Source organism: Aspergillus pseudoviridinutans (assembly GCF_018340605.1).
Source record: "Aspergillus pseudoviridinutans IFM 55266 DNA, scaffold_4, whole genome shotgun sequence".
Classification (NCBI taxonomy): Eukaryota; Fungi; Ascomycota; class Eurotiomycetes; order Eurotiales; family Aspergillaceae; genus Aspergillus; species Aspergillus pseudoviridinutans.
Genome location: NW_025091284.1, coordinates 2,889,429 through 2,914,562, shown reverse-complemented (window position 1 = coordinate 2,914,562; position 25,134 = coordinate 2,889,429). Strand labels below are relative to the sequence as shown.

Sequence of the window (25,134 nt, the reverse complement as noted above, 5' to 3'; positions counted from 1 at the left end):
TCTGTTCCTGCTCAGCCCTCTGTTCCTGCTCAGCCTTCTGTTCCTGCTCAGCCCCCCGCTCCAGGCCAGCCTACTCCTGTCTCACCGGTGCCGCCAACCCAGACTCCTTTCAGAGGCTCTGCTTCCCAGTTCGAGCCCGCCGCCGGTCTCCTGGCTGGTGTCGTGGGTATCATGCTCATGCTTTAAAGCATTCATCTATGGCCTTCCGTATTCAAGGTGACTGGTTGTCATACGGGCGGGAAAGGTATATTTTCGATAGTCCTGGATTTTCTCTTCTCGCACGGTTTTGACTTGGTCTCTGTTTGTCATTTGACATCCAAATTTCGGCCATCCACTTTGAAAAAGTTGTTCCTTCGCTCATGGTTTATGGACGGAGTTATTGTTTGTCAAATAACGAAGTAATAGTAATATAATGCGGGCGTAGCAAATACATTGCATGCTCTAATAGAGTCAATCACATCCTACTGTCTTTCTAATGACTCTCTTTGAGTGTAAATGATGAATTCCTGCCTATCTAGTCAGCCGGTTCCTACCACATCGGAATTATGTTCGGGCCATCAGAATGTCGGTAAGGTCTCCTACATCCGGTTTAATTTTCGTAGACGTGTGTAACCATATTCGAGAACAGCAACTTGCGCTCACATAGACACGGATGAACGGTCCTCGAATGCATAACTAAAAATGTTCAAGCCGGTAGAAAAGTTAATCCAAGAGCCATGTATTTGACATTGATTCTATGGTCAGATTTGCTCTATGCAAAAATGGATTAAAACAGGGTTCCAAAGAAATGACGCAGACGCCTCCATTTCATCAATCTAAACCTTTAACAGAGACTGAAAGGAGTGAAATAGAGGATATATAGAGGTTAATTACATTTGTAAGAGAACAAAAAAAGTTTTTTGTCAAAATAGTTCACTACCTCAAGCCCTGGAGCTCCTGCTCGACTTCGGCCTTGACCACTTCTCGGACACCCACCCATCCGGCGCCGGCGCGGATAGGAGTGACTCTGCTTTCGCGCTGCTCGAGCCCAATGAATTCCTGGGGAAGAACCTCGGTGAAGTCATAGCCGTCTTCGGCGCGCAGGGCCAGGTCGACAGCGCTTGCGAACTTGGCCGGGTGGGCTGTGGAGAGGGAGACATGCTTCACCCCAGGATTACGCTCGATGGAACGGAGAGCTGCCCGCACACCGACGGCAGAGTGAGGGTCGAGAATGTAGCCGCCAGTCTTGGAGCTCTTGGCGCTGCCGGGGCCGAGGTTGGAGGGGAAGGAAGAGGTGTAGGTGGACTTGATCTGATCAATGGTCTCGTCGTTGCTCACCCGCTCACTCTCGAACTCGGCCTTGGCGCCCTCGAGGACGGCCTGGGGTACGGTGAAGCCACCCTGTGTCTTGAGCTGATTGAGCCAATTGCTGACGCTCTCGCAGGCGTGCTTGCGTCTTTCGTCTGCAGAGCTGGCGCCATCCGCCTGGAAGGCAAGGAACCAAAGGAGACGCTCGAAGTTGCTGCTGACGAGGATGTCCATAGCGGGGCTGTGAGTCTCCTTAACGCCGTCGGCCTGTGCGGTGTTCTTGGTGTACTGGCCACCACTACGGAAGAAGCGGTCCAGGATGTCGTTCTCATTCGTTGCGATGACGAGCTTCTCTGCGGGAAGGCCCATGCGCTTAGCGAACCATCCGGCGAGGATGTCACCGAAATTTCCTGAAGGAACAACGAAGCGCATCTTCGTGTCTTTGGAGAAGCCAGGGGTCTTGGTAAGAGAGAAGTAGGAGTAGAAGTAGTATGTGATCTGAGCCAGAATACGAGCCCAGTTGATGGAGTTGACAGCGGCAATGTTGTGGGTTGAGTTGAGATCAGGGTCGGCGAACAAGGCCTTGACAATGTCCTGGCAATCATCGAAAGAGCCCTCGACTGTCAGGTTGTGTACGTTGGCATCCAAGACTGTCGTCATCTGAGCCTGCTGGATAGGCGACACCCGTCCAGTGGGGAAGAGGATGAAGATGGAGACATCCTTCTTGCCCCGGAGGCCATAGATGGCTGCAGATCCAGTATCTCCACTGGTGGCACCAATAACGGTCAAGTGGTGTCTGTCCTTGCCCTCCTTGCCCTCATTCTTGCGCACCAAGAAATATTCAAAGAGGTTTCCGAGGAACTGTAGCGCGACATCCTTGAAGGCGAATGTTGGTCCGTGGAACAATTCGAGCAAATAGAGGTTGCGTTTTCCGTCCAATTCAACCAGAGGGGTCCGCTCAGGGTGCCGGAACGTAGCGTATGAGCGTCTAATGATATCTTTGAGGTCTTCCGAGGGGATTTCGCTTGGTGAGATGTACAACGACATGATACGATATGCCAGGTCTTCGAAACTCAGGTCCCGCCACTCCGTCTCCCATCCCGCAGGAAGCGAGGGAATCTCTTCGGGGATGAACAGGCCACCATCGGACGCCAATCCCTTAAGGACGACATCTTCGAAGGACAGCTATACAGCCAGAAGGGTCAGCAGAATATCTTTTTGGGATGAGGTTAAATTATTCTCGACTGACCCCGTAGGAGGCACCCCGCGTGCTGAGATATTTTTGCGAAAGCGTATGAGACATGGCTAGCACGTAAAATTTGACGTCGTGAGTATACCAGCTGTCTCAATTGGGATGACGGCTCCGTGTACAAGACAACTGCAGTCAGAGACCCAATTGTAAAAAGAATGAATGAAGGCGAGTCTGGCGATGATTCATCCCACCTCAGAACTGAACTATCTTCAAAACGCCGCGGGGAGGACCATGCCTGTTTGGGGTTTAGCGTCTCCGACAACGGCACACCGAAATCACGTGTATTAATGGTTGGCGCTGATATCTTGGCATCACGATACTACAAGATAGTACGGGCTGGATCCAAGCATAGTCAATCAAATGAATGAGCGAGAGAACACAGAAAAATAAATTCGGTTAACTATGTAGGTCAATTATTATCAAGCTCGGTGCGAATCGGACAATGGTATGGGATCTATATCAACAACTGTAAATACTACTCCTGACCTTGAGGAGGCCACGCCGAATCATCAAATAACCAGAGCTTCCCCGCTTTAGAATAGTGACAGAATATCCTCATTAGTCTTTTTTTGCTGACTGGCCCCCGGGGGTGGCGATGTGGTGTTGGCGGAGAGATCAAGGCCAGAGAAGCCGTTCATGAGATCCGCAGCGGCACCACCGCCGTTGGGAACAGCGTTGCTGGCTGATGCGGCGGCACTGCCACTATCGCCGAACACACCGAGGAGGTCATCCAGGTTGTTGCTTGGGGCAGGAGCGGGTGCGCCAGCAGCAGGAGACTCTACTCGAACGGGAGTACCAGCAAGACCCTCGAGACCAGACATTCCACTAGCAGGTTCTTTCTGAGTCGAAGCGGGAGCTGCACCATCGAAATCGATATCCAGGAGGTTCTCGATGTTGCCCTGAGCTTGTGGCGGGGGTGTAGCACCCGTGACTGCAGCAGCCGCAGCGGCTGCAGCCAAGGGGTTTTCACGGGCGTTTTGGATTTGTTCCCTGTTCCATCATATTAGCTGACTGCTCAAGAATGGATTGAGAAGCAAAGGTAACGAACTCAATAGCAGCGCGTTGCACGGCATCTGCGCCAAATCTGCCCTGACCGACAAATTGCTCTGGTGGTTTGTGGTAGACGGATGCAAGAGTAGAGAGTTCACCGATCAGCTGTTCAAGAAGAGCGGGGGGTAGAGAGTGGATCGTCGTAACGATAGGAGGCTTCTGGGAAAGAACAATGTTTTTGGTAGCATTGGGATCGCTTGTATTGGAGAGAAGACGCCAGTAAACGTAGGCTCGGTCACGAACATCGGGATTATCGTTCTCAACTGTTGCCGCCTGGAGAACTTTCTGAACCAGTCCTTGAGCCTTCTCAGGCCGCTTCAAGAATAGCTTCACGACGGCAGTAAGAATCTGAAGCTGGGTCTGATTAAAGAATTAGCTTTGGCATCTACAAGTCGAGCGCAGCAACCAGACCTGTGAGAATTCCTCATTGAACCCTTCCACAAACCCGGCCAGAATGTCGCCAGCATTGCTGATCTTCTCTGCATATTCGCCCACGATCCAGATGAGCGCGGCACGGGCATTTGGTTCATCCAACTCGTCAATGCATTTGCAGAGAGTAGGGATGATACCTTCGTACCCAGGGTATTTTCGGAAAATGTCTTTGATGACAACAATAGCCTCCTGTACGACGTAGTTCACTTTGGTATTGATCAAATCCAATAATGTGTTTACACACTTCTCGCATGAACTCTCGATCTTGATGGCAACCTGGCCTATGGCTCTCACGGCGCGTCGCACGAAATCCATGTCGACTTCCAATGCGTACTCCCGCAGCTCTGCGAGGAGCTGATCGACGTTGCGGTCGTTGGCTATGCGGACCATAATTTCCAGTTTCTGGAACTTGACATAAGGAGGGTCATTGTACTTGCAGAAGAAAACCCGCAACTCTTTATTCAGAATATCGGGCTGCTTCTGCAGCAACAGATCGATGTTTCGCAATGCGACATATTGTACCTCCGGAGCGGAGGACACCAGAGTCACTATACAGATATCAGCGCGCCATGCCTTCGGGATAACAAGTCGGCTCAAGAGGAATACCTAGAGGGGGCGCCATCTTCTTCAAGTAGTTGCTCGACAACTCCAGCTTGATGTTCTTCATGTGCAGGAAAACGACCTTGACCGCTGCCAGGACTACACTTGGATTGGCATGTTGAAATTGTGGCGCGACTCGCTCGCAGATGTGCTCTGATTCTGTCACATCACTGGTTTTGTATTCTGCCAGAGTCGTCAGGATTGTGACCCGACCCCACTCCGTACATTCATTCAACGCCATTAGCAACTTGCGCAGTATGTTAGATGTCACTTGGAGGGCTCGTGCCTCGGGAGCGGCATGATGGATCTCTGAAAGCGCGGTCACCGAGTTCGCAACCACCATAGGATTTGGATCGCCGATCATTTCCTGCAGCATCTCAAGGAAACCATTCTCCAAACACAATGAAGGATTCAAGTCGAATAGCTTCGCCACACAGATCGCGGCAGTCTTTCGGACATAGGGTGATTCGTCCCGGAGTGTCTTGCGGAGTGGTTCCTCCATGTAGTCGACCATTTTATCCACCCGAATACATCCCATTGTTCTGATAGCCAGTGCTCTAATCAAGGGGTTGGGGTCTTCGGAGTCTTGTACAAATGTATTCACGGCGAGAATGCAAAGATCCGGATGAGATTTGGCGTAATTCCTTTTTTGAAGCATGGTGGATCAGCGAACGGAGAGGCCACCGAGCAGAATCAGGAACACTCACATGAGATATAGATATACAAGCTTCTTCTGTTCAAGATCACTCGTCGCAATATTCTTGAGGACATCAGGGAAAAGAGCAGAGACATCCTTTCCCAGTGTCATGGCCATGATGGTCTTCTGAATGGCTTCCTTCCTGGAACATTGTCAATATGCACTCTCAATCAGCGGCGCAAGTAGTATATGGTCAAAAGAGCTTTGAGAGAAAAAAGCATTGCACATACCGTTCGTACGCATACTGAGATCTATCATTCCGGTCAGCGACACAGTCCGCTCAATGAAACTTACGTAGGGTGGTGGAACTCCGTACACAAGACCAGCTCGCAATTCAAACGTTTCTCCTTTTCTAGGCACTGCAAAAGCGCCGCGGATCCTGCTCATCGCCATTTTGTGGCACGAAAGCTTCAGCGACGACTAGGTCGCGCCTCCGCAAACAATATTTTTATCGTAGGTGAGAAGTGCTTCGTTGCGGACCACTGCGGGGAATTCGGCGGCGAAGCTTCAGGGACCAGTTCGACTCGAGGGGACGTGACGATGCAACACTCGAAATGAGACCGGGATCCCGAATTCCCAAATTGGTCTCGGGTTGATAGAGAAATAGAAAAGGGCAGAAGTATGGAGCAATCCGTCTCCCTCAAGGGTGCTGGTGAGGTTAAGGAAAGCAAATGGTCTGGTCTGGTCTAGGTCAATTGTCTCAGGCCTAAAAGTGTCCACAAAACGCGGCTCATGATTTCCCCAAACCGGAGCCACCACCAATCCATCCAACTCCGTCTGGTCCACTTCAGGTCCCTAATCTTTGATGATTCTCTGATTTACTGACCCTGTTATAACCAGCACATTTGTTGAGTTAGGATTTGATGTCATGGTAGGTACCGGCTTGTCATGATCGATGTCAATTATTCATTTTCATTGCTAGGCCAACCTCCCTAATCTGCGACGCCTGTTCGTCGAGGCAAGAACAGAGGCTGAAGAAAATGAGTACTCAAGGACAGCTGTATGTTCTTTTCTACCGTATTTAGTGCAAGATTCTATGCTGAAAATAATTGCAGTTCTACAACCTCGTCCTCTTTATCTCCTCGGTCGCCGTTTTCAGCTTGGTAGCACAACGAATGAGCGGCTCGAAGTCAGGAAGATGATGAACGCAATGACGCTTTACTTCTATCACTTCGTCAATCTAAGAGTGGCACATCGTGGTATCGAATGGCACATTCTACTCCCTGCCAATATCAGAGGACTTGAGAGGCAGGCAAGATCCCAACATCGAGATCAGACGCGAAGTTGGCATTCACAAGAGTGGCCATCAAAATGTCAATGGATTTATCGATAACCAGGCATCCCATTATTATGCTCTTGAAAGACGAGATGACTTGGTGGGCTTGGTCACCTGCCTTTGTCTGTGTTCTTCTTTCACTCTCAGCCAGGGCATACGAGACTAAGCGGCACCATGTTGGAAGCAGTGGCTCTATTTACTATGTCTGCCTACCTGATTAGCTCACAGGATGCTATGTGTTCTCTGAAGCTCTATACTGTGGAACAGGGGGCAACATGCTGCGGCTTCCTCATTAACGTCAATTGAAGCAAATCGCTTGAGGCTTACTTCTGTTCTCAACATGAATGGAGCTCTGGCTATCACTTCGCCGCCGCAACGCTTGGCCAAATCTGCTCAATGAATCCCGTCAAGTCCGCTTTCAGGTCCTGGGGTCGCTCAAGCGCCGCAAAATGGCCGCCCTGAATGAGAGGGTTAGCGGATCAGAGGAATTTGAATGGAGGCGCAAGGTTCATACCTTCTGGTGATCCTTGAAGAATATCAAATTTCCTGTTGTGGCCACCCAGGATTTAGGAGCCGGATAAAGTTCCATGGGAAAATAGGAGAAACCAAATGGTTTCTGGATGAACCATCGTGTACTCAGTTCAGAGGTGAATTTTCTATGAGGGAAGTCCTGTTTCCCCTCTGTATCAGCATCCCTCCTACTCCATTAGATCGGGTCGCCAAACCTCGCGGTAAAAGTAGATGGCCCGGGGATATGTCTCGGTAAACCAGTACAGAGAGACAAAATCTAGGATGGTCTCTGAAGGAAGAGGATCATCCACCCAATCAAGGAATTTCTCTCCAACCCTAGTCACGCGGTTAATGGGATGTTTTGCGCTTTTGAGCATCATCATGCTTACCAGGCCAGCAGAGCCATGGGGTTGGTAGACAGTACAAGACCTATGGTGCTTGGTCTAGTGCCTTGTTCGATTGCATATGCTGTCCCAGTCGTCAAGAAAGTATTCAGCCTCTCTACTCCGCGTTTTTCAGAGGCAGACAGGCTGTCATCTGAACAGCCCTCTGGGCGTGGGACAGTAGTGAAGTTCACTATTGCTTGTTAACACCACCTCCAGGGAGGCACAGAAGAAATAAACTCACGGTGGGCAGCTACGGCAACGTCAGTATGAATTACAATTGAAGGCATGAACTTTGAATTGACCTTTACAGCTTTCGAAATCCACTGCCAGCACTCTGGAGATGCGACTTCCGATGTCTCCTCCCTGGGCGATATAGCCGCCTCCGAAACCGAGCCCTTTCATCAACTGGTCCATCAATCGTGCCACGTCATGGCTCTTATACTCCCTGTCCAAGGGTGGGCCAGACGAGAACCCATAACCCGGAAGCGAAGGCACAATCAAGTGATACGGCAATGTGGTCGGATCGTATTCCTCCTTGAACAGTTGAAGCATGGGGAGAAACTCCAGAAAGCTACCTATAGTTTTTCTGTAAGCACGGACGAAATAAGCGAGGGCAAGCAACCATTACCAGGCCATCCATGAAGTAATATCACAGGAACTGCGTCTTCCTTCTCCGAGAACAAAGCTGCGAAGTGCAGCGATATGTCCTCGATCTTGGTTGTGAACTGAGGGAAGCTATTGATACGGGCCTCAGTGGCTCTCCAGTTGTAGTCGTTCGACCATTTCTCTCGCATGGTCGTCATCCAGTCGGACGTGACGCCATATCGACGGTCCTGTTGCTGGTTTTCAAGTGTACGTGGACCTATCTTAGCGAGCTTCACCAGGGTCTTCAACTCGGTTATCTGTTCATCTGGAAAGGCCACTCGAAAGGGAGTGGGGACAATGGTTGCTGTTGAAGGAAACTTGCTGAATGGGACAGACATTGTAATAGTTGTTGATGTAGGGAAGGTAGTTATGCTTCATCTGAGACTCTACATTATGATGATATATACCCGCGGATTTCTAAGGCAGAAGGACCCCTGTATTAATAATAACAGAGGATGTGAAAACAGGCTGCAGTGCGGGGTAAGTCCACCAAAAAGTATGGATATCATCCATTGCGATAGGTGATCACCTCTTATCCGTTATGGCCGAAGCTGTATAGTTTCCTCGTTAGGAGAAATGGGACCAAATTCAAAGCTGTGTTCTAAAAAGTGGGATTAGATAGAGACAAACAAGGCAGTATGCTATCAAGATTCTTATATTTTCACCGCCCACACTTTGCCCTCATTGTCGGTCTCTAAACACCATTTCTGGGAGAAAACCTGGAAAAAACTGTAGGGGTATCCTGAAGAGGCAAAAATTGAAGTAGAGTGAACGATATAATAACTCACGAGGATGATATCAATTCCTCAGCACCCCGCGTCTGCAACGACCATCTTCCTCGACCAACCGCCAAGCTGTCTTCAATTTTGCCCTGCAGCACCAAACAACTTTATCATAGGCACCTATCTGCTATCCGAGAACAAAGACAGCGATGGAAACGTGCAGCAGACGAAGACTGGAAGCCTCCAATTATGGAACCTCAATCCGCTGAATCATGAACTGTGAGACCTGCATCATCTTCCTCCCAAGTCCCAGGCTGACCGAGAGGCTATACAACACTCAGCTCTCTCATCCAGCGACTATCACTGCCATATGCCGTCTTTGATCTTCATTTCCATCCGAGAGATCCTAGCATCCTTGCTATTGCCACAAGTGCTGCATCTGTGGCCCTGTTCAAAGTTTCAACAGACCCCAAACCCACCATCAGCCTTCTATGGGCCTTACCCGTCCACGAGGATCCCTCAATCCCGGCTTTGTTCTTAGCCTGGGCCCCTCAGAACTGGTTTCCGAGGAGCGAGCAAGACGGGTTCGCCGTCACATTCTCCGACGGCCGGACAAGCGTCTACGGCACCGTCTCCGCCGATAAGGCAGAGGCAGCGCTAACAGAGCAATCCAACATTATCGAACAGGGAACATTCGAAGCCACCCAGCCCATAGAAGTATGGTTCGTGGCTCTGGCATCACTCCGCGATCCCGCATCAACTGAGGAACGCAGTATTCCCCACCTCTTCACAGGAAATGACTTCGGCTCGCTGCATACACGCCAATTCAGTGCGCAAGCAAGAGAAGGAGAAGAGCCTTTGGCGCCGCTTGTCCTCGACTACGACGACCGTGCCCGTCACCATACGGCGGGAGTAACGAGTATCCTCCCTCTGCCCCTTCCGCTTCGTGAAGGCGCGCCCTTGCTGGTTACGGGTAGCTATGATGAGTACCTGCGTGTCTACCATGCCACGCGTAGGGGCCAGGTGCTCGCTGAAGAATGTCTCGGGGGCGGTGTCTGGCGACTACAGCTGTTGAAGACGGAGCAAAGGCCTGCCTCGGAAACGGAGGGTGAAGGGTGGAGGTTTCTGATTTTAGCTAGCTGTATGCATGCTGGGACAAGGGTGGTGGCGGTGACGTGGAAACCTAAGGGGGCAGATGACTCAGGGTCAGAATGGAGCATCGATGTCCTGGCCCAGTTTACGGAGCATGAGAGCATGAATTATGCATCTGACGTGTGGAAAGCGGAGGGAGGATACGACTTGGAAGGCAAGGATATATCGGAGCTGGTTTTGGTTTCCAGCAGTTTCTACGACCGAAGAGTCTGTATATGGAGAGTAGATCTACAGACGGAACAACCTCCAATTCAGTCAGAGGGGTAAAATAATGGAATTTATTTGTCGTGAGAAGATAACGCTCGAACAAGATTCATGATGCAAAGCGAGAGGTATACAAATACAACCCCACCTGGAACCCGGAAAACACTCAAAAAAGGCAAATGGAAGTCGTCGCATAGATCTGTTGATCAACTAGACAATCGTCTCCAACTCGCGAGCGTAGCCTATCGTGTTCTCGATGACGGTGCTGCTTGCTACCAGGATGTCCTTCTCAGACCGAGCCGCGGCCTCGGGCTCCACTGGGAAGTATATCCGTCCATCACGGAGTACCCACCCTCGCTGCTGAGCGAACTCAATAACAGCTCCCTCGGAGTCGAGGAACAAAAGATTCTTGGCGTTAGAAATGGGAAGCGAAGGATATGCTTTCTCGGAGCAGTCCGCGATTTCACTTCGAATGGTTCCAACAAGGACCTATTGAGACAAAATCGTCAAAAATTGTTCAACAGAAGACCAAAAGAACAAGGGAAGAAGGATAAACTCACGTTGGAAAACAGAGCAAAGTCCTCCGAAGGCACTCTCTCTGAATTGGTCTCTCTCCACACCTTGTCATAACTTCCCTCCATCAAGCTCCGCTCCAGGTCAACGGGGTATTTGATGTACAGATCATCCTCCACGCGCTTGCCCTGTAGACTCGCCTCCTCAACCAAGCCTTCCAACACAGTGTGGAAACTAGTGCTATCACCCATGCTCAGCAAAAGCATCAGATACAGACCTGTAATCTTGCTCCGCTGGCTAGACCTAGTATCCACATTAGCTGAGCCCGTGCTATCCTTCTCAAGGTCGTAAAAGGGCTGCAGCTGCTGGTAATATCTGGTGAAGCCTTGTGCGTCGGTCTGTCGAATGGAGGCAAGGGCTCCGAGTTCCAGAACTTCACGAGCAAGCGGGATGAGCTCAGAGGGTGTAGAAGGTGTGGGAATCAGCGCATTCTGAAGGAGAAGAGTCCGCTTTGCTCGGCTGAGGAGGTTGTTGGCAGCATCGAGCTGCTTGCGGTTGAGAGCATTACGGAGCTCTGAAACGAGGGACCGGAGCTCGGCGCCGTCTGCCATGATAGTGACGTCTGCTTGATATTCTCTTGTCGGGGGTGTGAATGATCTATATGAGAACGTTCAGAGGCTGGTGGAAAGAGAAAGAAAGTCTATAGAAGCAGTGTGACGGTGTAGGCGGAGGTTGGTTGATGTTGCTGTCAGCTCCAAAGAGCTTCTCTGGCGACAGTACTGTCTTGGCGGGCGGTCAGTAATGTCACGTGATCTGACGTATCTTTTCCGGACAGTTAGCTGTTTGGAGAGCATCTTCGTTCAACTTCGACGTGCCTACGGTAAACCACTACTGCTAGTCCGCAATACCAGTTATCATTTTTGGTACTATTGTGACTGTGTATTTGCTTTCTCCAAATATTGCCTGAGTGCCCTACGCAGCCTGGATTGCTAGGCAGGGGAGGTCCTTAAGGTGCTTACAAGCGCTCTGGGGTGTAGAGAAATAGTATACCAACTTATTAAAGCATTAGATTACCCCTTCTTTTCTCCTTCTTAACCTCATAAGGTACTTTAAACGCTCGTGGCTAGTTTTACCAGAGTATTATAAAAGGGCGTTCCAAGCCCGGTAACAGGATCCCACCCCCGCGTTGCGTTCCAGCTTGCATTGGGAACCAGTTGTTCGTTGCTGGCGCCAACATAGCAACCCGATGAGCCACCATCAACAATATCTGTGAACCCTGTCTGGTTGAGGGAATAGAGCCATGGATTTAAGAATCCTAGTTTTGGCAGACCATTCTCAAGTCGGGCAGCATTTAATCGCGAGACGATGGCTGCAAATACAGGCGCAGATGCACTACAACAACAGTTAGCGCGAAGATTCTAAGAGATTCATTTTAACAACGGACCTTGTGCCGCCTATTTTCAACGTTTCCCCGTGATCAATGATGACAAAGTTACTGGCCTGAGCGGCAACGTCTGGGAAGCCTCTCCCGCTCGGGTTGTATAAACCGTTCCATCTGCTTCCGAGCTGCTCTAGGTAGCCCTGAACGCTCGAATCCTGGTACGGCGGACGTGGAAAGCGATCTGAGAAGCCTCCGCTAGAGAAGCTGATTGCTTTCTCGGGTTGGACACCGTAGGTACCGCCAACAGCGGTAACAAATGGACAGGACGCTGGGAAGACAGGCAGGAATCGGGTTCTGCTAGTTCCATCGTTTGTTGTGCATGTTGAACCGACGCCCGAATCACCGCTACTGAAGACGACAGACACACCGCGTGCGCCGAGTTGCGCGAAGAGATTGCAAGTTGCATTTGAGTATGATTCAGGGACGCTTTGCTCATCTTCGCCGTACGAGGTTGAGAGAACGGCGGGAAGTTCTTCATCTGGAAGATCAAGAAGGTAATGAAGTTGATCCAAGTAAGGCTCATTGGTCGACACGTTCGTATCCGGCTGACCTTCCTCAGACACGACTGGTCCTCGGCCTCCCGTTGTATAGTAGGTTCCAAGCGTTTTATACGCCAAAGAGTAGGCGTATTGGACGTCTAGGCTGGCTTCAGAACTGCTTATCGACGAGTTCTGCAGATTGAGACCGCCATTTATCGAGACCACGGTGAAGTTGAAGTCTGACCTATTGGGTGCATACAAGCTCATGAAATTCTCAAAGTCTTCATAGCGTGCGTACTGATCTAGGAATCCGGAAACTCCCAATCTGTTGCGGGGGTCGGGTTTGGCAGTGGTATCGTAAATCCCGTACAATTCGCGAAGACAGTTCGGCGTTATGGTTGCGGAGCAATTCGCCGCCAGCTCTTCCTCGCTAGCAGCAGTTCCCTGGAAAAGTGGTTGCCGTTCTTGCCAGACAGGTCGTCCAAACCGGGTCGTTGGTTGGATCATCTGAATATAACGGCGGATATCATCGGGAACGGAATACTCAAGCGTTCTGACTTGCGTCGTATCTGTCTCCGCGTGCTGGAAAGCGTAGAAGCGCGTTCTTAGCATACGTTCCGCCTGTGAGACCGGGATAGTGAAAGTGACCCAGTTGCCATGATTTTCGGTCGAGCCAGCAGGAACTTTCTCTGATTTCAGCCAGGAAAGGACTTTGTCTGAGGCCTCCTCGGAAGGACGCAGGAATTCCCTGACATCATCACGCTTCATATGTTGTCCATAGCTCGAGTGACCCGGCGTTGACATGTCAATGACCCTTCGCTCCAATTCAGCGGCTCTTTCCTGGTTCATAGCCAGCCGAAATCTGACCAATTCAGACGGCGGTGCTGCATCGCGTTTTATCCAGCCGTCGGGCACATTTCTGAGCTGCTCAACGACCGCGTATCCGGACTCTGAAGCTGCGCCAGCATCACTGCAGCAAATACAGAGTAATATGATCCCTATCAGGAATTCGAATGGAGCCATGTGAGCTACACAGCACTGAAATCGCGTATCTAGGCGGCAATATAGCGATGTAGACACACGGCAATAGGCAGACAGCGACCCTTGTGTTATCTGTCACCTATAAGATGTGGGGAAGCCAGTATCCGCGTCTCCTGCGGATTACCAAATAAACAATGGCTGCAAGTGACCAATATAAGGGTCGTCCTGGAACCGTGGCACCCGGTACATGTACACGCGAGGCGCAAACTCATTTGTGTGCACAGTACCTACTTGTAGTGTACGACTTGATGTCTGCCTACGGCCAATCGCTCATTTTAGGGGCGCCAAGGGAAAAGGCGCATGCCAACGTCCAGCCATCACGTCACCAAGGCAAGGAATGCGACTTCTTGTTGGCCAGTACTTGCAGGAGCAGAATGACTGCAAAAGTGCGATTGTCATAGTCTGCGCCTGTCCTGGAGAAGACCCTGCTCAGGGCTGTGACTTAGCGGGGTGCGATGACTGATTACTTTGTTCAGAGACTCCGATTACCAGTGACATGAGAGTCGAAAGCTTTTAGGCCGGAGCCTGGTGGTGAGAACGCCATCGTCAGGGCTCGGTAGTTTGACGGCCTGCCACTTGACATCATTAAGCTCAGGGCATCCATGCCGGGTAGCGGCATAAGCTTCTCATTCTCATCCCTATGGAGCTTCTATGATTACCAAATTGGGAAGTTGGGAAGCAAGGGATGATCAGGTTCCAGCCAGTCATAGTCCTATCGTCCATATAAGGGATGACTGAGCCGCGGGTCTACGTGGATTATGCTTTTCTTGTTCCAGGACCAAGTGGACCCGATTGCCCGCTAGACTCAATCTGGCAGATGATCGCCCACCTATTAAAAAGTACCACCAGCAACTATGTAGATACCTGAGTCTAGGTACCTTACCTTATGTATCCCAGAAACCAGCCTCCTGGACATATGATTATCTCTTCGGCGCAATGGAGAAGTGACGGGCGTAATGGTACATACCATCTAGATATTTCCGGAGTCGGTAGTTCATTCCTGGGTCATCAGCAGTGGACACAAAAGATCTCCTCATACTCATTACCCTACACCCGTCGAGACGTGGAACAGATAGCAAAGTTCATGTAGTGGCATGAGGCTGGATATGGGCCATGGCTATAGTCTCCGTCAAAACAGCTTAGTATATAATTAAGTATACTAGGTGAATAAACACCGACATCGTCAATGATCTGAAGCCTAACATCTGTCCTTGCGACATGGTACGCGTTCACTCAGCAGAAATCACTTAACTGGTCAGAGAATACGGAGAATTCAGGTCCTATCAAGGCTGAGAGGAATGCAGCGACCCTGCCGAAATGCAGGTCCTTGTCTAAAGCAGAAAGAAAGCATATTTTCCCTCTGGATGCTCGAACAAAAAGCTTAACCTTGGTATAGAAGAGTGAACGATGGTGTCGCGCAACTTAGCTGTATCTAGTGAGTGTAACACATAAACAGAATCAAGTAGAGAGGGTTGATTTTGTTGCCGGGAGGGTGACAGTAGATCCTATTGAGTAGGTATTAGACTACAGCACAGCTCATCAAATCGTCGAGAGGGACGTCTAATATAATGCTCATGGTATAAGGGGCTTCGAAGTATAGGTATATATATTTTCCACAGGCTGGGAGTGCAGTATTCATCATGATGATCGCAGTAGTACACTCTGGGTTCCTAGTGATACCTGGGTGTTCCTGTAAGAATTCGTGGCCTAATCTTAGAGAACTTAGACATCTCCAAAGACAAGAAGCTGAGCTACTTCACCTCGCTGGGCAGAGATTATGAACGCTACTAGCGTGCTCCATCTTGAGTAAGGTTCTTCAGTTCGGACGAGCAATGCCTTTACCTGTAAATAATGCAATTGTCCAGTTTCGTATCTGCATCTCTGCAGACGGCGGATAAGTTCGTAACTTCGTCCTTCCCTGCCATTTGTGCCACGTCAAACTGAGCGACCTGGAGAGTAACAACACATTCGGAAAGGGCGCCGATGATCATCCGGCAATTGAAGCGAATACTTCTGGTTGGTTGTAATTCGCGATGCAGAAGATTCCTCAGCGCAAACAGCAGGGATTCTGACTGGCCAGACAATATTGGCAGTGTAAGAAACCAACGCAGCCTTGCATCAGCGGGAAAGAAAACGCTGCAGCAAACGCCCCTCCGCACCTTTCACAGGATGACATTGGTCTCCGTTTGCTGCCATCGCCTGGCAAGATGCTAGAATTGCATTTTCTCCATCTCCACCTACTCCATAAATTCATTGCGGCTTTCCATCAACAATAGGGTTATTATCCTCGTCCCAAGTGGGAAAACTGTCGACGAGAGCGCGATAGATGCGATAAATCCCTTTAGCATTCAAGTCCCGCAGGACTGTCAACCCCGCCTTCTCCATGTCACATCCTCTCGTGGCAGCTGTGTGGGAACAACTCGGTCGTCGTGATGTAGGCAACATTCTGAGGGAGATCATCGGCGAACATGCGGCAGAGCTGGCTGTATTCCACATGCAAGATGATGTCTCTCGAATCGAACCGCTTCTACGACCCGTGCTTTGGATCAAGGCTATCTTTGACTTGCAGCGAGCTTATTTGCAGGGCTTGACCAATGTGCACGATTGTCATCCTTACTTTTTGCCGTATCTCTTGCCTTCGGAAGCGGTTTTCTCAACCCTTATGTACCTGATCCGGGTCAAATCAGACTTATTCCCGTCTAATACCCCGGCGCCTACCGACTTTGCTCGGCATCGTCATTTCATTGCGCAAGTTCTACTTGGAGGAATCAGACTGCTCCTATTGCGTGGTGACGCCATTCCACCCGATCTGAGATTCAACCTGGAGCGGGCGATGAGGGCAGCATGGCACCATCCCGATTTATCCAGTGCGGAAAGCTATCTGATCATGGACCTAATACCACGAGCGATAGATCAGATTGGTTCTCCAGAGCTGTCAAAGAAGCAGAGCACTCTTCTGGTCTCCAATAATACGTCTCTTCCATCTTTCGCATCAGGACTCGTTAGTGTAGCCATTCTCATCGCTGATCACTCTAGGCTAATTTGACGACAGTATCCCTTTTCGATAGCCCCGGAAACTCTCATGACAGATCTGTTGACAGGTGTTGTCGCAAACAAAACGGACTATCTAGCCTCGTTTTTTACTCTGTTTGATATCATAAGTGCCGCCGAGTTTGCGCTTATCCAGTGTCATGTTGATCGTCGCCGTATCTCACAAGAGCAAGGGTATTCTAATGCCGCAGCAAGCAAGGTAGAAGAGGCCTTCGCACAAGCTCAAGAGACGCGAAAGAAGCTGGTGAGGACTGTTATGGCAGCATTCGACGATGAATTTTCTGCGCCATCTCTCCAGGTCCTCGCAACTCTCATATTGAGCCATAACGCCGAGGGGCAACCGCCGCTACAAACCCGGCGCATCAGGGACAGCTGGACGCACCTTTTACGCATTAGAGGCGTTCTGGAAGATTCTCTGGGGCTTCTTGTCAGATGGCTCATCAATCGCCGAGTTCAGATGTGGGACTGCAATGGGGAGCTGGAGTCGATCTCCCAGGATTATCAGCGCCATTTGACACAGTGGCTTCAGAATGCTTCGTTACCGGATCCTGCGGCTCAGTCGCAGAGCCGGGACAAGCGGACCAGCATTATGTACGCTGTTGACTGTCCTGCAGTTCACATGATTCCCAAGGCCCTCCTCGAAGAGCAGTTGACCAGCCGCGACGCACTCTATGAGGTATGATATTTCACGTTTCTCAGACTCATTTACACCAGGCTATGCGAATGTGGACTAGTCAAACGAGTTTACCATTTCCTTCCCAATTAACTTTTTCACCAGCATTTGCAGGTGAACCCAGAGTTTCTCACGCTGGACATTTCCTGCCCGTTATGCCCTGGAGATGTCCGAATTCAGCACGCTCGCATGATCAAACCGCTGGGACAGGCCTCAACTGCATTGCAAGATGTATCCGAGTCGAACCGCAATAGACGGTATTCTATAGCAGACTCTGCTTCCAGAGATACGACATCGCAGTCAAGCTCGACCAGTCACACTACCAGCTTAGACCCTAGTGAATTCCCCAGAAGCCCTGTTTCACCCATAACACGCACCCTCGGCTTCTCTGACCTTATGACAAAGCATTCGAATACGTCTGTCACGGAGCTGATTAGTCCACTTTCATCGCATGCCTCTTCTGATCAATTGCGCGAAAGACAGGGCGGCACCAGGAGTCTTTCTAGGGAGCTCAAAAGCGTGAAAATACCTTTCCCAAGCGGAGCGTCACTATTCAGAAAAGCCTCCACCAAGCAGAAGTTACCGCGGCAGCCACGGTCCTGCTTCTCGGCGACAGGACGGACTCTGCTCCTATGGGGAGCTGGTACCAGCTGGGTCATGCGGTTTGAGCTTTCAACTGTGGAAGGGCAGAGAAGCAAGGGTCACAGATACGACGTGTCTGGGGTTCAATATGCTGCAGCGGGAGACAAACGTTGCGCTGTGATCGCCGCTGTTGGGGAGGTATTCGCGTCTCGATTCTGCCTGTTGATCCTGTTGACTCTTTTTCGGATTGCTAACATGTCTCTAGCATCTCGAGCTGCTAATATTCGAGAGCACTGGTACCATCGCTGATGCGTACCTGACGATTGAGTCTGGACTCCAGAATCAGTCCATACCATCTATATGTATGACCATGTCACGTAACGACAGATTTGTCGCCTTCACCATCAGGGAAGAGGTCCGAGTATACGAGCTCGCTGCAGGAGCTATACGAAGAGTTCCATTGGGTGAGCATTTGGATAGATACCCGTTGCTTGGAGAAGAGCCGCCTTCGGAAGCGGCAACTCCTTCAAAGGAAGGACAATTCGCCAACAACCAAGCCAGACCACAGGCAGTTATTGAGCGAAAGATTCAATTCTCCGTCGATGAAAAGCACCTTGTTGTAGCAACGCACCTGGGCGATCATTGCGCTTATGTCGATGTCTGGGGCTGGAATGCTGGACAATGGATAATCACGCCGGACAAGTCAAGGTCGTTCAAACTTCCATCAGTAAGTGACATCACTAGAGTGATTGTCGCGGTTTTGGTGCTAACTTCTCAAGTGGATGGCCAATGATGGGGACCTCACGTGTGTTTTCTACGACAGCTTCCATTTCACTGTCATAATGACAGCATTCTTGGGAAGAGAATCTCCGATGCTAGTCTCTCTTGCTGACCCGAACATCGTCAGCGATCCGCTCAGCATCAGGATCGTTCATGCAGCACAATCGCCTTCAGGGACACGGTTCGCCATGGCAAATGGTGCAGGCGAGATCTATATGTGCGAGTGCAAGGCCAATACTCTCCTCACGCCATATCAACTAAAGAAAGCTTCGACCAAGATAAGCCTGGCTGCTTTCAAACCTGGGAATTTGACACTGTCCTTCCCACAGGAGAACGAGATCCTGGCCTTTTGGGCCAAGGACGGTAAATTATCACTCAGAGCAATCAGGTACAATGAGGGTGCGGAAGTAATTAATGATTTCGACCTGCGCCCGGACTTTGACCGTCTAGTTGTGGAACGGGTCCCAGCTGGGAATTTTCCAGCACAGCGAAGACAGAACTCGTCGCTTTCAAATCAGTCAGTTGCGGAGATGGATGCAATGACACCTGTTCGGAGACCTGACATGGCGGAACTGATGTAAGTTGGGCGATGCAATCAAAGCAAAAAGCGGTGGTAGTCTGGAATTTAGTGCATGATTTTATATAGGAACATGTATCGATGTGACAAGGATGTCGCGGAAGCTGGCTGCCCACAGTATCAGAAACACTGGTCTTGTAATTAGTCGGATAGGGCCGTCAAAGCAATCTGCTGTATGTACGGAAAAAGCTATGTTGACAGCCGCCCAAAGAGGAAAGTCAGGTGGTGACACACGGAATACTAGGGCAACTATATCACAAATGGCTAGAAAGGGGAGTGGCATGCGCGGAATATGAAATTCTCCGAAATCCGACGATTGCTCAGTGGTGATCGACGTCACACGTCCCCACTACCATATGATGAGCTAGCTGTGGAGGGTTGCTTCTGGACGACAGAGCACTCAACACTTGATGTCTAAGAGTCCAGAGCTGAAATTTTAGCTTGCCATTCTAGGTGAGTAAACATGCTAAGTGGATTATCTGCAAGCCTAGCCATCGGGTTATCAGCTTAGCATCAGACAATACCTCTCTAGATCAGAGCATGCGACACTCAATTGCCCCTCCCGCTTTATTGGTGTAACTGGGCCTTTGGACTAATACTTGACTTGTTCTTGTTATATAGGCAGATTGTATTGCAATCTCATGTTCTGCCCACCACTTTCTTAACGGCCGCCAAATCCTACCTTGAGCATTTATTAAGTTTGCTGAGTCGTGTGCACGTAAACTGACTGTACGTTGGGATCTCGGCGTCGACGTCATTAATACATCCATCCGCGAGCACTCGCACACAACCTTAGATTCCCGAGAAGCCGACGACACATGATATCTTCTCCACATCACTCTTGCTCTCAATTGTTTTTTGTTCACTCTATCAACAATGTCGCAGCCTGCTTTCCAGTTCGATCCATCGCGCCGGCCGTCGCAGGCCGAGAATCAGACCGTGCTGAAATCTGAGATCCCGCTAAAGGAACGATTCTTCCGTTACTTCCAACATGAGATTACCGGTATGTCTCTTGTGGTACTTTGTCGTTTTGTGTTTGGTACCAGAATCATCTGACGTCGATGTACCCCCCTGTAGCTCTTCAAGAAGAGATGGACCGTCTGGCGGACACGTCCCTCATAGGAGGGGAACGGACGGATGCAACCGACCATTGCCTGGCTGGAATTGCAAGACTGTCTAATGAGGTCAAGGATGCAGCAAGCTATATCCCGACCTATGATCAACGTGTGTATGCAGAGGTAGGTTAATGACAGTCATAGCCTTGGTGTGTACCTGGTTGATGGTGTTGTCTTGTCAGGCCATCAAAGCACTTCAGGACAAGCTTGCCGAGACACGCTCTGCGTTTGAGCCACGTCCCAAATTTACCTTCAAGACAAAGAAGAATGCGTCCGCTGTCTCGCTATCAGATGCGGCCGAACTAGTTGCCCAAGGCCACGGGGGTCTACCCGGCTACCGCTCCCCAGGAGAATCTTCGGTCAATTCCTCCGCTGGCCAGACGCCGAATTACCCGTCGACACCTTTGTACGAACCAGATTTCCTTCAGCCCCACCGGCCAGAAGTCGCACCGACGTCGGTTCCGGGCTTTCCCACTGGTATTAGTGAAATTCAATCGAAATCCAAAGGAGACTCCCATAAGGGTAAGGCCTTCGCGGCCACTGCTGTGTCTTCTGTCTCCGTAAACGATCATTATGGTCTCCATATTATGCTTCCTGCATCAGGCTCGACAGCGGCTGTACCTGCATCTATCACGTCTTTGAACCATTGCATCGTTGATATGTCCATACCGACTGCAAACGGCAAGCCATATGCCAGTCTCACTGTCAAGGATGTCGACGAGAGCTTATTGATTTGTGGCCAAATTGACGGGCCAGCACATATAACCGATGTTAAAAATAGCGTGATAGTGGTGTCGTGTCGCCAATTCCGCATGCACAACTGTACTAGCGTGGACGTGTACCTGAGCAGCTCCAGCAACCCAATCATTGAAGATTGCACCAACATTCGGTTTGGCAGAATCCCCAGAGCATACGTAAGTGATCACTCTCTTGCGAAGACCATTCCAATGCACATACTCATGTACACAGGCCCTGGACCACGATCGTCCCGATAACGAAGACCGCTGGAGCCAAGTTGAGGACTTCAAATGGATCAAGCCGGAACCAAGCCCGAACTGGAGCTTGCTAAGTCCTGAGGAGTCGATTCCTGAAGAAGTGTGGGCTGAGATTGTGCCCGGTGGCCCTGGATGGTCACTCGAAGACATACTACGCGCGATCAACATTGTCAAAGATTAAATTTATTTTCCTCTATGATGCACGGTTAACCAAGCCATGCAAAGCATTTCCTGGAGAGGAATCGCCATTGTTGAATTGTCCCTCAGCCCAGTTCTGCTTCGGAGCCGTGCCTTGGGTGCTTCGGTGGTTATCAATGACTATGGTGCTTTCAAGTTTTTGACATACTTCGCAATGGAGAATAGGCGTTATTTACTTTGAGTAGTATATGTGACTCGCAGTTAGCAATCCGTTTTGATGAATCACTCTGTGCAACTCTCGTCAAATCTGCTTGTTACTCTAAATTAGTAACATCCTCGGGCACATCATGGCGTACAGAATGCGGATTGTGCCTTTGCAAAGCAAGGACCCTTTGAATGTACTTTATCACTTTGGTTACCACTTTGCGGGCTGTATATAACCGTATGATTTAGCTTAAAGCTTATAAATAGCTACTCATGCATAGCTATTATTCCCTACTAATCGGTGACTGGAAGAGAATGGCATTTGGGGCCTGGTTTTCAAGGCAAAGGAAATATGTCAGCTATAAGATAGGTATAAATTGCTGTCCGCTGCCAGCCAATCAGCGCCAGGAGTGAAAAGTGGAATTCGATGTAGAGTGGAGTTTCGCTCCGCAATTCAAGTTGGGCTACTTAGCTACTATCAACAACTGGTCGAAGCTCTCGGGTATCTCACGACCGCAATCATGTCACGATCATTCTCTAAGGGTTCTAATTAACCCGTACTCTGCTCATTTCCGCCTGGAATTCTATGGATTGTGGTTTAAAGATTAATATCGATGTCTTTATGTTGGGCGATGAGAAGGACAGACACTCTCCATCCGCGACATCCTCGTCATAGGGTCGGCTTAATTCAAAATGCCTGCCAACGAACAAAGAAGTCCGGAGAGTTATGAAGAATTCAGCCATTCAAGCTCGACTACCAAACCAAGCAACTCTGCAGCTTCGGAAGATGAGTATGTCGAAGATATCTCTTCTCGCGATTCTGGATATGATGGCGATATTGAGGTGGTGAAACCGTACGCTATTGAGGAACCAGAGGATGAAGCTTCTAGGGTCGTCCCTAGATTGGCCATTTCGCCCGCTTCAAATGATACCGAATCGTGGCAAGGGGAATTGGTGGATTCAATGCAAGATCTGCGCTGTGACTCAGATCAGCCTGACTTGCGGTACCGTCCAAGCCACAAGAGAGGAAGGAAGAGGAAAACACCCACCTTCGCGGCGGGAACTTCCGCGCCTGGTCGACGACAAGTCTACGAACCAGCTCCCGATATCCAGTACGAAGGACCTAGTGCGAGTCCAAAGAGATTACGACGACGAAGCATGCGCCCCAAAGAAGACCGAAGAACTCCTCTCTCACCACGCAGCTCGACTGAAACCGATTCCCCTGCAAGCCTTAGTCTGAGTCCTCAATCAACGGATACAAGCGGGGGAAGCCCGAGCAATAAACCTAACACTAGTGATGAAATGGACATAGATTGATTTACATATAAAAGCCATACTATTTCTAATATGCCTTGAATCGGCGTGATGCTGGTCATCGAGTCGTTCCAAGAATCACGTGATGATACACCATTCTAATCGCACCCTAATCCGGAAGGGGTGGAGGAACATTCTATGACGTCAGGCGGTTCTCATTGCGGTCACTCACTCCGACTGGGGGCGACTGATGTCGTGGTCGCTCTCACATTTTCTCTGCTTGTCGTATATTTTGCTGGCTCGCAAATTTGTCGCATTAATCGTGACATCTCAGATCCGCGCAATTGGCCTGATTCTCCATCGTGAGCAAACACAATTCTCCCACAATGGCCACTAGAACCTCGTCGCGCCAGGCCGCTCAGAAAGCGAAGGAGGCCATCACAAGCACCAGCGAAATCAAGCCAAAGAAGACAGCCGGTGCAAAGCGCAAGGAAGCCACCGAAAAGGGACCAGAACCAAAGAGGGGAAAGAAGGTCGATCGAGAGCCAGGTCATAAGAAAGAAGAGAAGGAGCAGGAGCAGGAGCAGCAAAAGCGCGAAGAGAAGGACCGGCCAGAACTGAAAGAGCAGGTGAAGGAGGAAGCGGTTCCCGGACCTGGTGAAAAGGACGAAAAAGAGGAACAGGGAAAAGCCATAAGACGTATGACCGCATTGATGGAATTTCTTACGCCGCGTCAAACTGACAGTGATCAGAGCTCAGTGAACAGCCCGAAGAGCGAGCAGAGAAGCCAGAACAAGAGCCCAAAGAAGGTGCGAAGGAAGAGGCTGCCCCAGAACCTCGTGAAGGCGAGAAAGAGAGTGAAGAGAAAGGCGCCAAGGGTAATAAATTCTGCGGAGATATTTGGCCAACGCTAACAGTAACTACATACAGAACCAGAAGAAAAGCCTGCTGAAGCGCCGGCAAAGGAAGGAGTTGAGGCAAGAATCAGGAAGTCGCAAGAACGTGAAGACATTGTACCTTCCAACATTCTCGAAAAGGGAATCATATACTTCTTCTTCCGCCCTCGAGTCAATGTTGAGGATCCACACAGCGTCAAGGATGTTGCCCGAAGCTTCTTTGTTCTACGTCCGACCCCTCTGGGTGCAGTGTTGGACGCCAAACAAGGCACGGTTGCAGCCGACGCACGCTGTCGCTTGATGATTCTGCCAAAGAAGAAGTTCCCTACCTCGGGCAGAGAGAGAGACATGGGATTCGTGGAGAAGGCCGGAATATCCATGAAAGATCTCCACGATAGCTTTATGGTGGGCGAGAAATATGAAACGTCGACTCGAGGAGAACGTGCCGTTCAAGAAGCGCGACCATATGCGGAAGGAGTCTACGCCATAACCTCTGGAAAGCGTGCCTCTCACCTGGCCTATATTCTGACTATTCCGCAAGAACTGGGCTCGATTCAGGAGGACTTTGGTCTCCATAGCCAGGGCAGTTGGATTCTTCAGTCGAAGAACCCCAAATATCCTGGCCCGTCCTTCGCCCAGCTTCCCAAAGACCCGGAGTATCCGGAAAGGTAAGTCGATGATCGTGTGATGATAGCATGGAAACTGACTCCTTCATCGTAGCGTCCGCCAAAAGTTCGGAGATTATAGATGGGTCCCCTTGGAGCCTGAGTTCATCGACTATCCCAACGCACAGTTCCTCATGATCGGGGAGGCAACCGACGACCTCGGAAAGGCAGCGACTGCAGAGCCTGGTAAGAAGGAGACGCATGAAGAGCAGCCAGGCGAGGAGTTGGAAAAGCTGGAGCAAGAAAACGAGGAGAGAATCGAATCTCTGAAAGGTAAGTTCTTCCATGCTCTGCTTCGCTGAGTCGCTAACCCCCCATAGGTGACGAAACTGTTTATGAAGACCTAGGACTGGATGCGAAGAACTATCCCAAGGTGCCAACCACCTGGAACGAGTAGGACCCGGCAACTGGTGTACAATAGGTGCTTCGAGAGGAAGCTTCGGATTATGATTCCGGACATAAAAGACGAGAAACGTTCAATGTAGTAATGCTGAACTTGATGTCATTTGTTTAGTTC

General features: G+C 50.0%; 11 protein-coding genes across 11 annotated transcripts in view; 6 read left to right on the top strand and 5 right to left on the bottom strand.

The window, feature by feature from the left end:
- Nucleotides 1–186, top strand: part of cspA (putative cell surface protein) — a gene marked incomplete at both ends in the record, with an annotated part of 1,070 nt that extends 884 nt beyond the window's left edge. The window contains one exon of the mRNA XM_043302347.1: nt 16–186. Coding sequence (XP_043158282.1) covers nt 16–186 — 171 coding nt within the window. The remainder of the gene's footprint in view (nt 1–15) is intronic.
- Nucleotides 187–915: 729 nt separating this feature from the next.
- On the bottom strand, nt 916–2,590 carry Asppvi_006443 (threonine synthase THR4; the record flags this gene model as incomplete). The annotated part of the gene is made up of 2 exons (XM_043302346.1): nt 916–2,472; nt 2,537–2,590. The coding sequence occupies 2 exons, from the start codon at nt 2,588–2,590 to the stop codon at nt 916–918; spliced, it is 1,611 nt and encodes a 536-aa protein (XP_043158281.1).
- Nucleotides 2,591–3,072: 482 nt separating this feature from the next.
- On the bottom strand, nt 3,073–5,711 carry Asppvi_006442 (putative AP-1 adaptor complex subunit beta; the record flags this gene model as incomplete). Its single annotated transcript, XM_043302345.1, has 7 exons — nt 3,073–3,529; nt 3,588–3,949; nt 4,001–4,569; nt 4,628–5,265; nt 5,329–5,460; nt 5,549–5,569; nt 5,635–5,711. 7 exons carry the CDS (start codon nt 5,709–5,711, stop codon nt 3,073–3,075), a joined length of 2,256 nt encoding a protein of 751 aa, XP_043158280.1.
- A 1,242-nt stretch (nt 5,712–6,953) lies between these two features.
- On the bottom strand, nt 6,954–8,473 carry Asppvi_006441 (epoxide hydrolase family protein; the record flags this gene model as incomplete). Its single annotated transcript, XM_043302344.1, has 7 exons — nt 6,954–7,052; nt 7,109–7,264; nt 7,320–7,440; nt 7,494–7,680; nt 7,732–7,740; nt 7,799–8,065; nt 8,119–8,473. 7 exons carry the CDS (start codon nt 8,471–8,473, stop codon nt 6,954–6,956), a joined length of 1,194 nt encoding a protein of 397 aa, XP_043158279.1.
- A 454-nt stretch (nt 8,474–8,927) lies between these two features.
- Nucleotides 8,928–10,276, top strand: Asppvi_006440 (uncharacterized protein; the record flags this gene model as incomplete). Its single annotated transcript, XM_043302343.1, has 2 exons — nt 8,928–9,136; nt 9,199–10,276. 2 exons carry the CDS (start codon nt 8,928–8,930, stop codon nt 10,274–10,276), a joined length of 1,287 nt encoding a protein of 428 aa, XP_043158278.1.
- A 147-nt stretch (nt 10,277–10,423) lies between these two features.
- Nucleotides 10,424–11,337, bottom strand: rpnL (proteasome regulatory particle lid subunit rpnL; the record flags this gene model as incomplete). Its single annotated transcript, XM_043302342.1, has 2 exons — nt 10,424–10,702; nt 10,774–11,337. The coding sequence occupies 2 exons, from the start codon at nt 11,335–11,337 to the stop codon at nt 10,424–10,426; spliced, it is 843 nt and encodes a 280-aa protein (XP_043158277.1).
- A 498-nt stretch (nt 11,338–11,835) lies between these two features.
- Asppvi_006438 (S53 family peptidase) lies at nt 11,836–13,669 on the bottom strand (the record flags this gene model as incomplete). Its single annotated transcript, XM_043302341.1, has 2 exons — nt 11,836–12,118; nt 12,171–13,669. 2 exons carry the CDS (start codon nt 13,667–13,669, stop codon nt 11,836–11,838), a joined length of 1,782 nt encoding a protein of 593 aa, XP_043158276.1.
- A 2,401-nt stretch (nt 13,670–16,070) lies between these two features.
- Nucleotides 16,071–19,354, top strand: Asppvi_006437 (uncharacterized protein; the record flags this gene model as incomplete). Its single annotated transcript, XM_043302340.1, has 5 exons — nt 16,071–16,688; nt 16,740–17,414; nt 17,517–18,191; nt 18,259–18,720; nt 18,773–19,354. The coding sequence occupies 5 exons, from the start codon at nt 16,071–16,073 to the stop codon at nt 19,352–19,354; spliced, it is 3,012 nt and encodes a 1,003-aa protein (XP_043158275.1).
- Nucleotides 19,355–20,226: 872 nt separating this feature from the next.
- Asppvi_006436 (putative tubulin-specific chaperone c) lies at nt 20,227–21,641 on the top strand (the record flags this gene model as incomplete). Its single annotated transcript, XM_043302339.1, has 4 exons — nt 20,227–20,353; nt 20,428–20,588; nt 20,648–21,379; nt 21,435–21,641. 4 exons carry the CDS (start codon nt 20,227–20,229, stop codon nt 21,639–21,641), a joined length of 1,227 nt encoding a protein of 408 aa, XP_043158274.1.
- Nucleotides 21,642–22,495: 854 nt separating this feature from the next.
- On the top strand, nt 22,496–23,119 carry Asppvi_006435 (uncharacterized protein; the record flags this gene model as incomplete). Its single annotated transcript, XM_043302338.1, has 1 exon — nt 22,496–23,119. The coding sequence occupies one exon, from the start codon at nt 22,496–22,498 to the stop codon at nt 23,117–23,119; it is 624 nt and encodes a 207-aa protein (XP_043158273.1).
- A 323-nt stretch (nt 23,120–23,442) lies between these two features.
- On the top strand, nt 23,443–25,014 carry Asppvi_006434 (uncharacterized protein; the record flags this gene model as incomplete). The annotated part of the gene is made up of 5 exons (XM_043302337.1): nt 23,443–23,755; nt 23,809–23,934; nt 23,987–24,620; nt 24,673–24,890; nt 24,938–25,014. 5 exons carry the CDS (start codon nt 23,443–23,445, stop codon nt 25,012–25,014), a joined length of 1,368 nt encoding a protein of 455 aa, XP_043158272.1.
- Between the last annotated feature and the right edge of the window lie 120 nt (nt 25,015–25,134).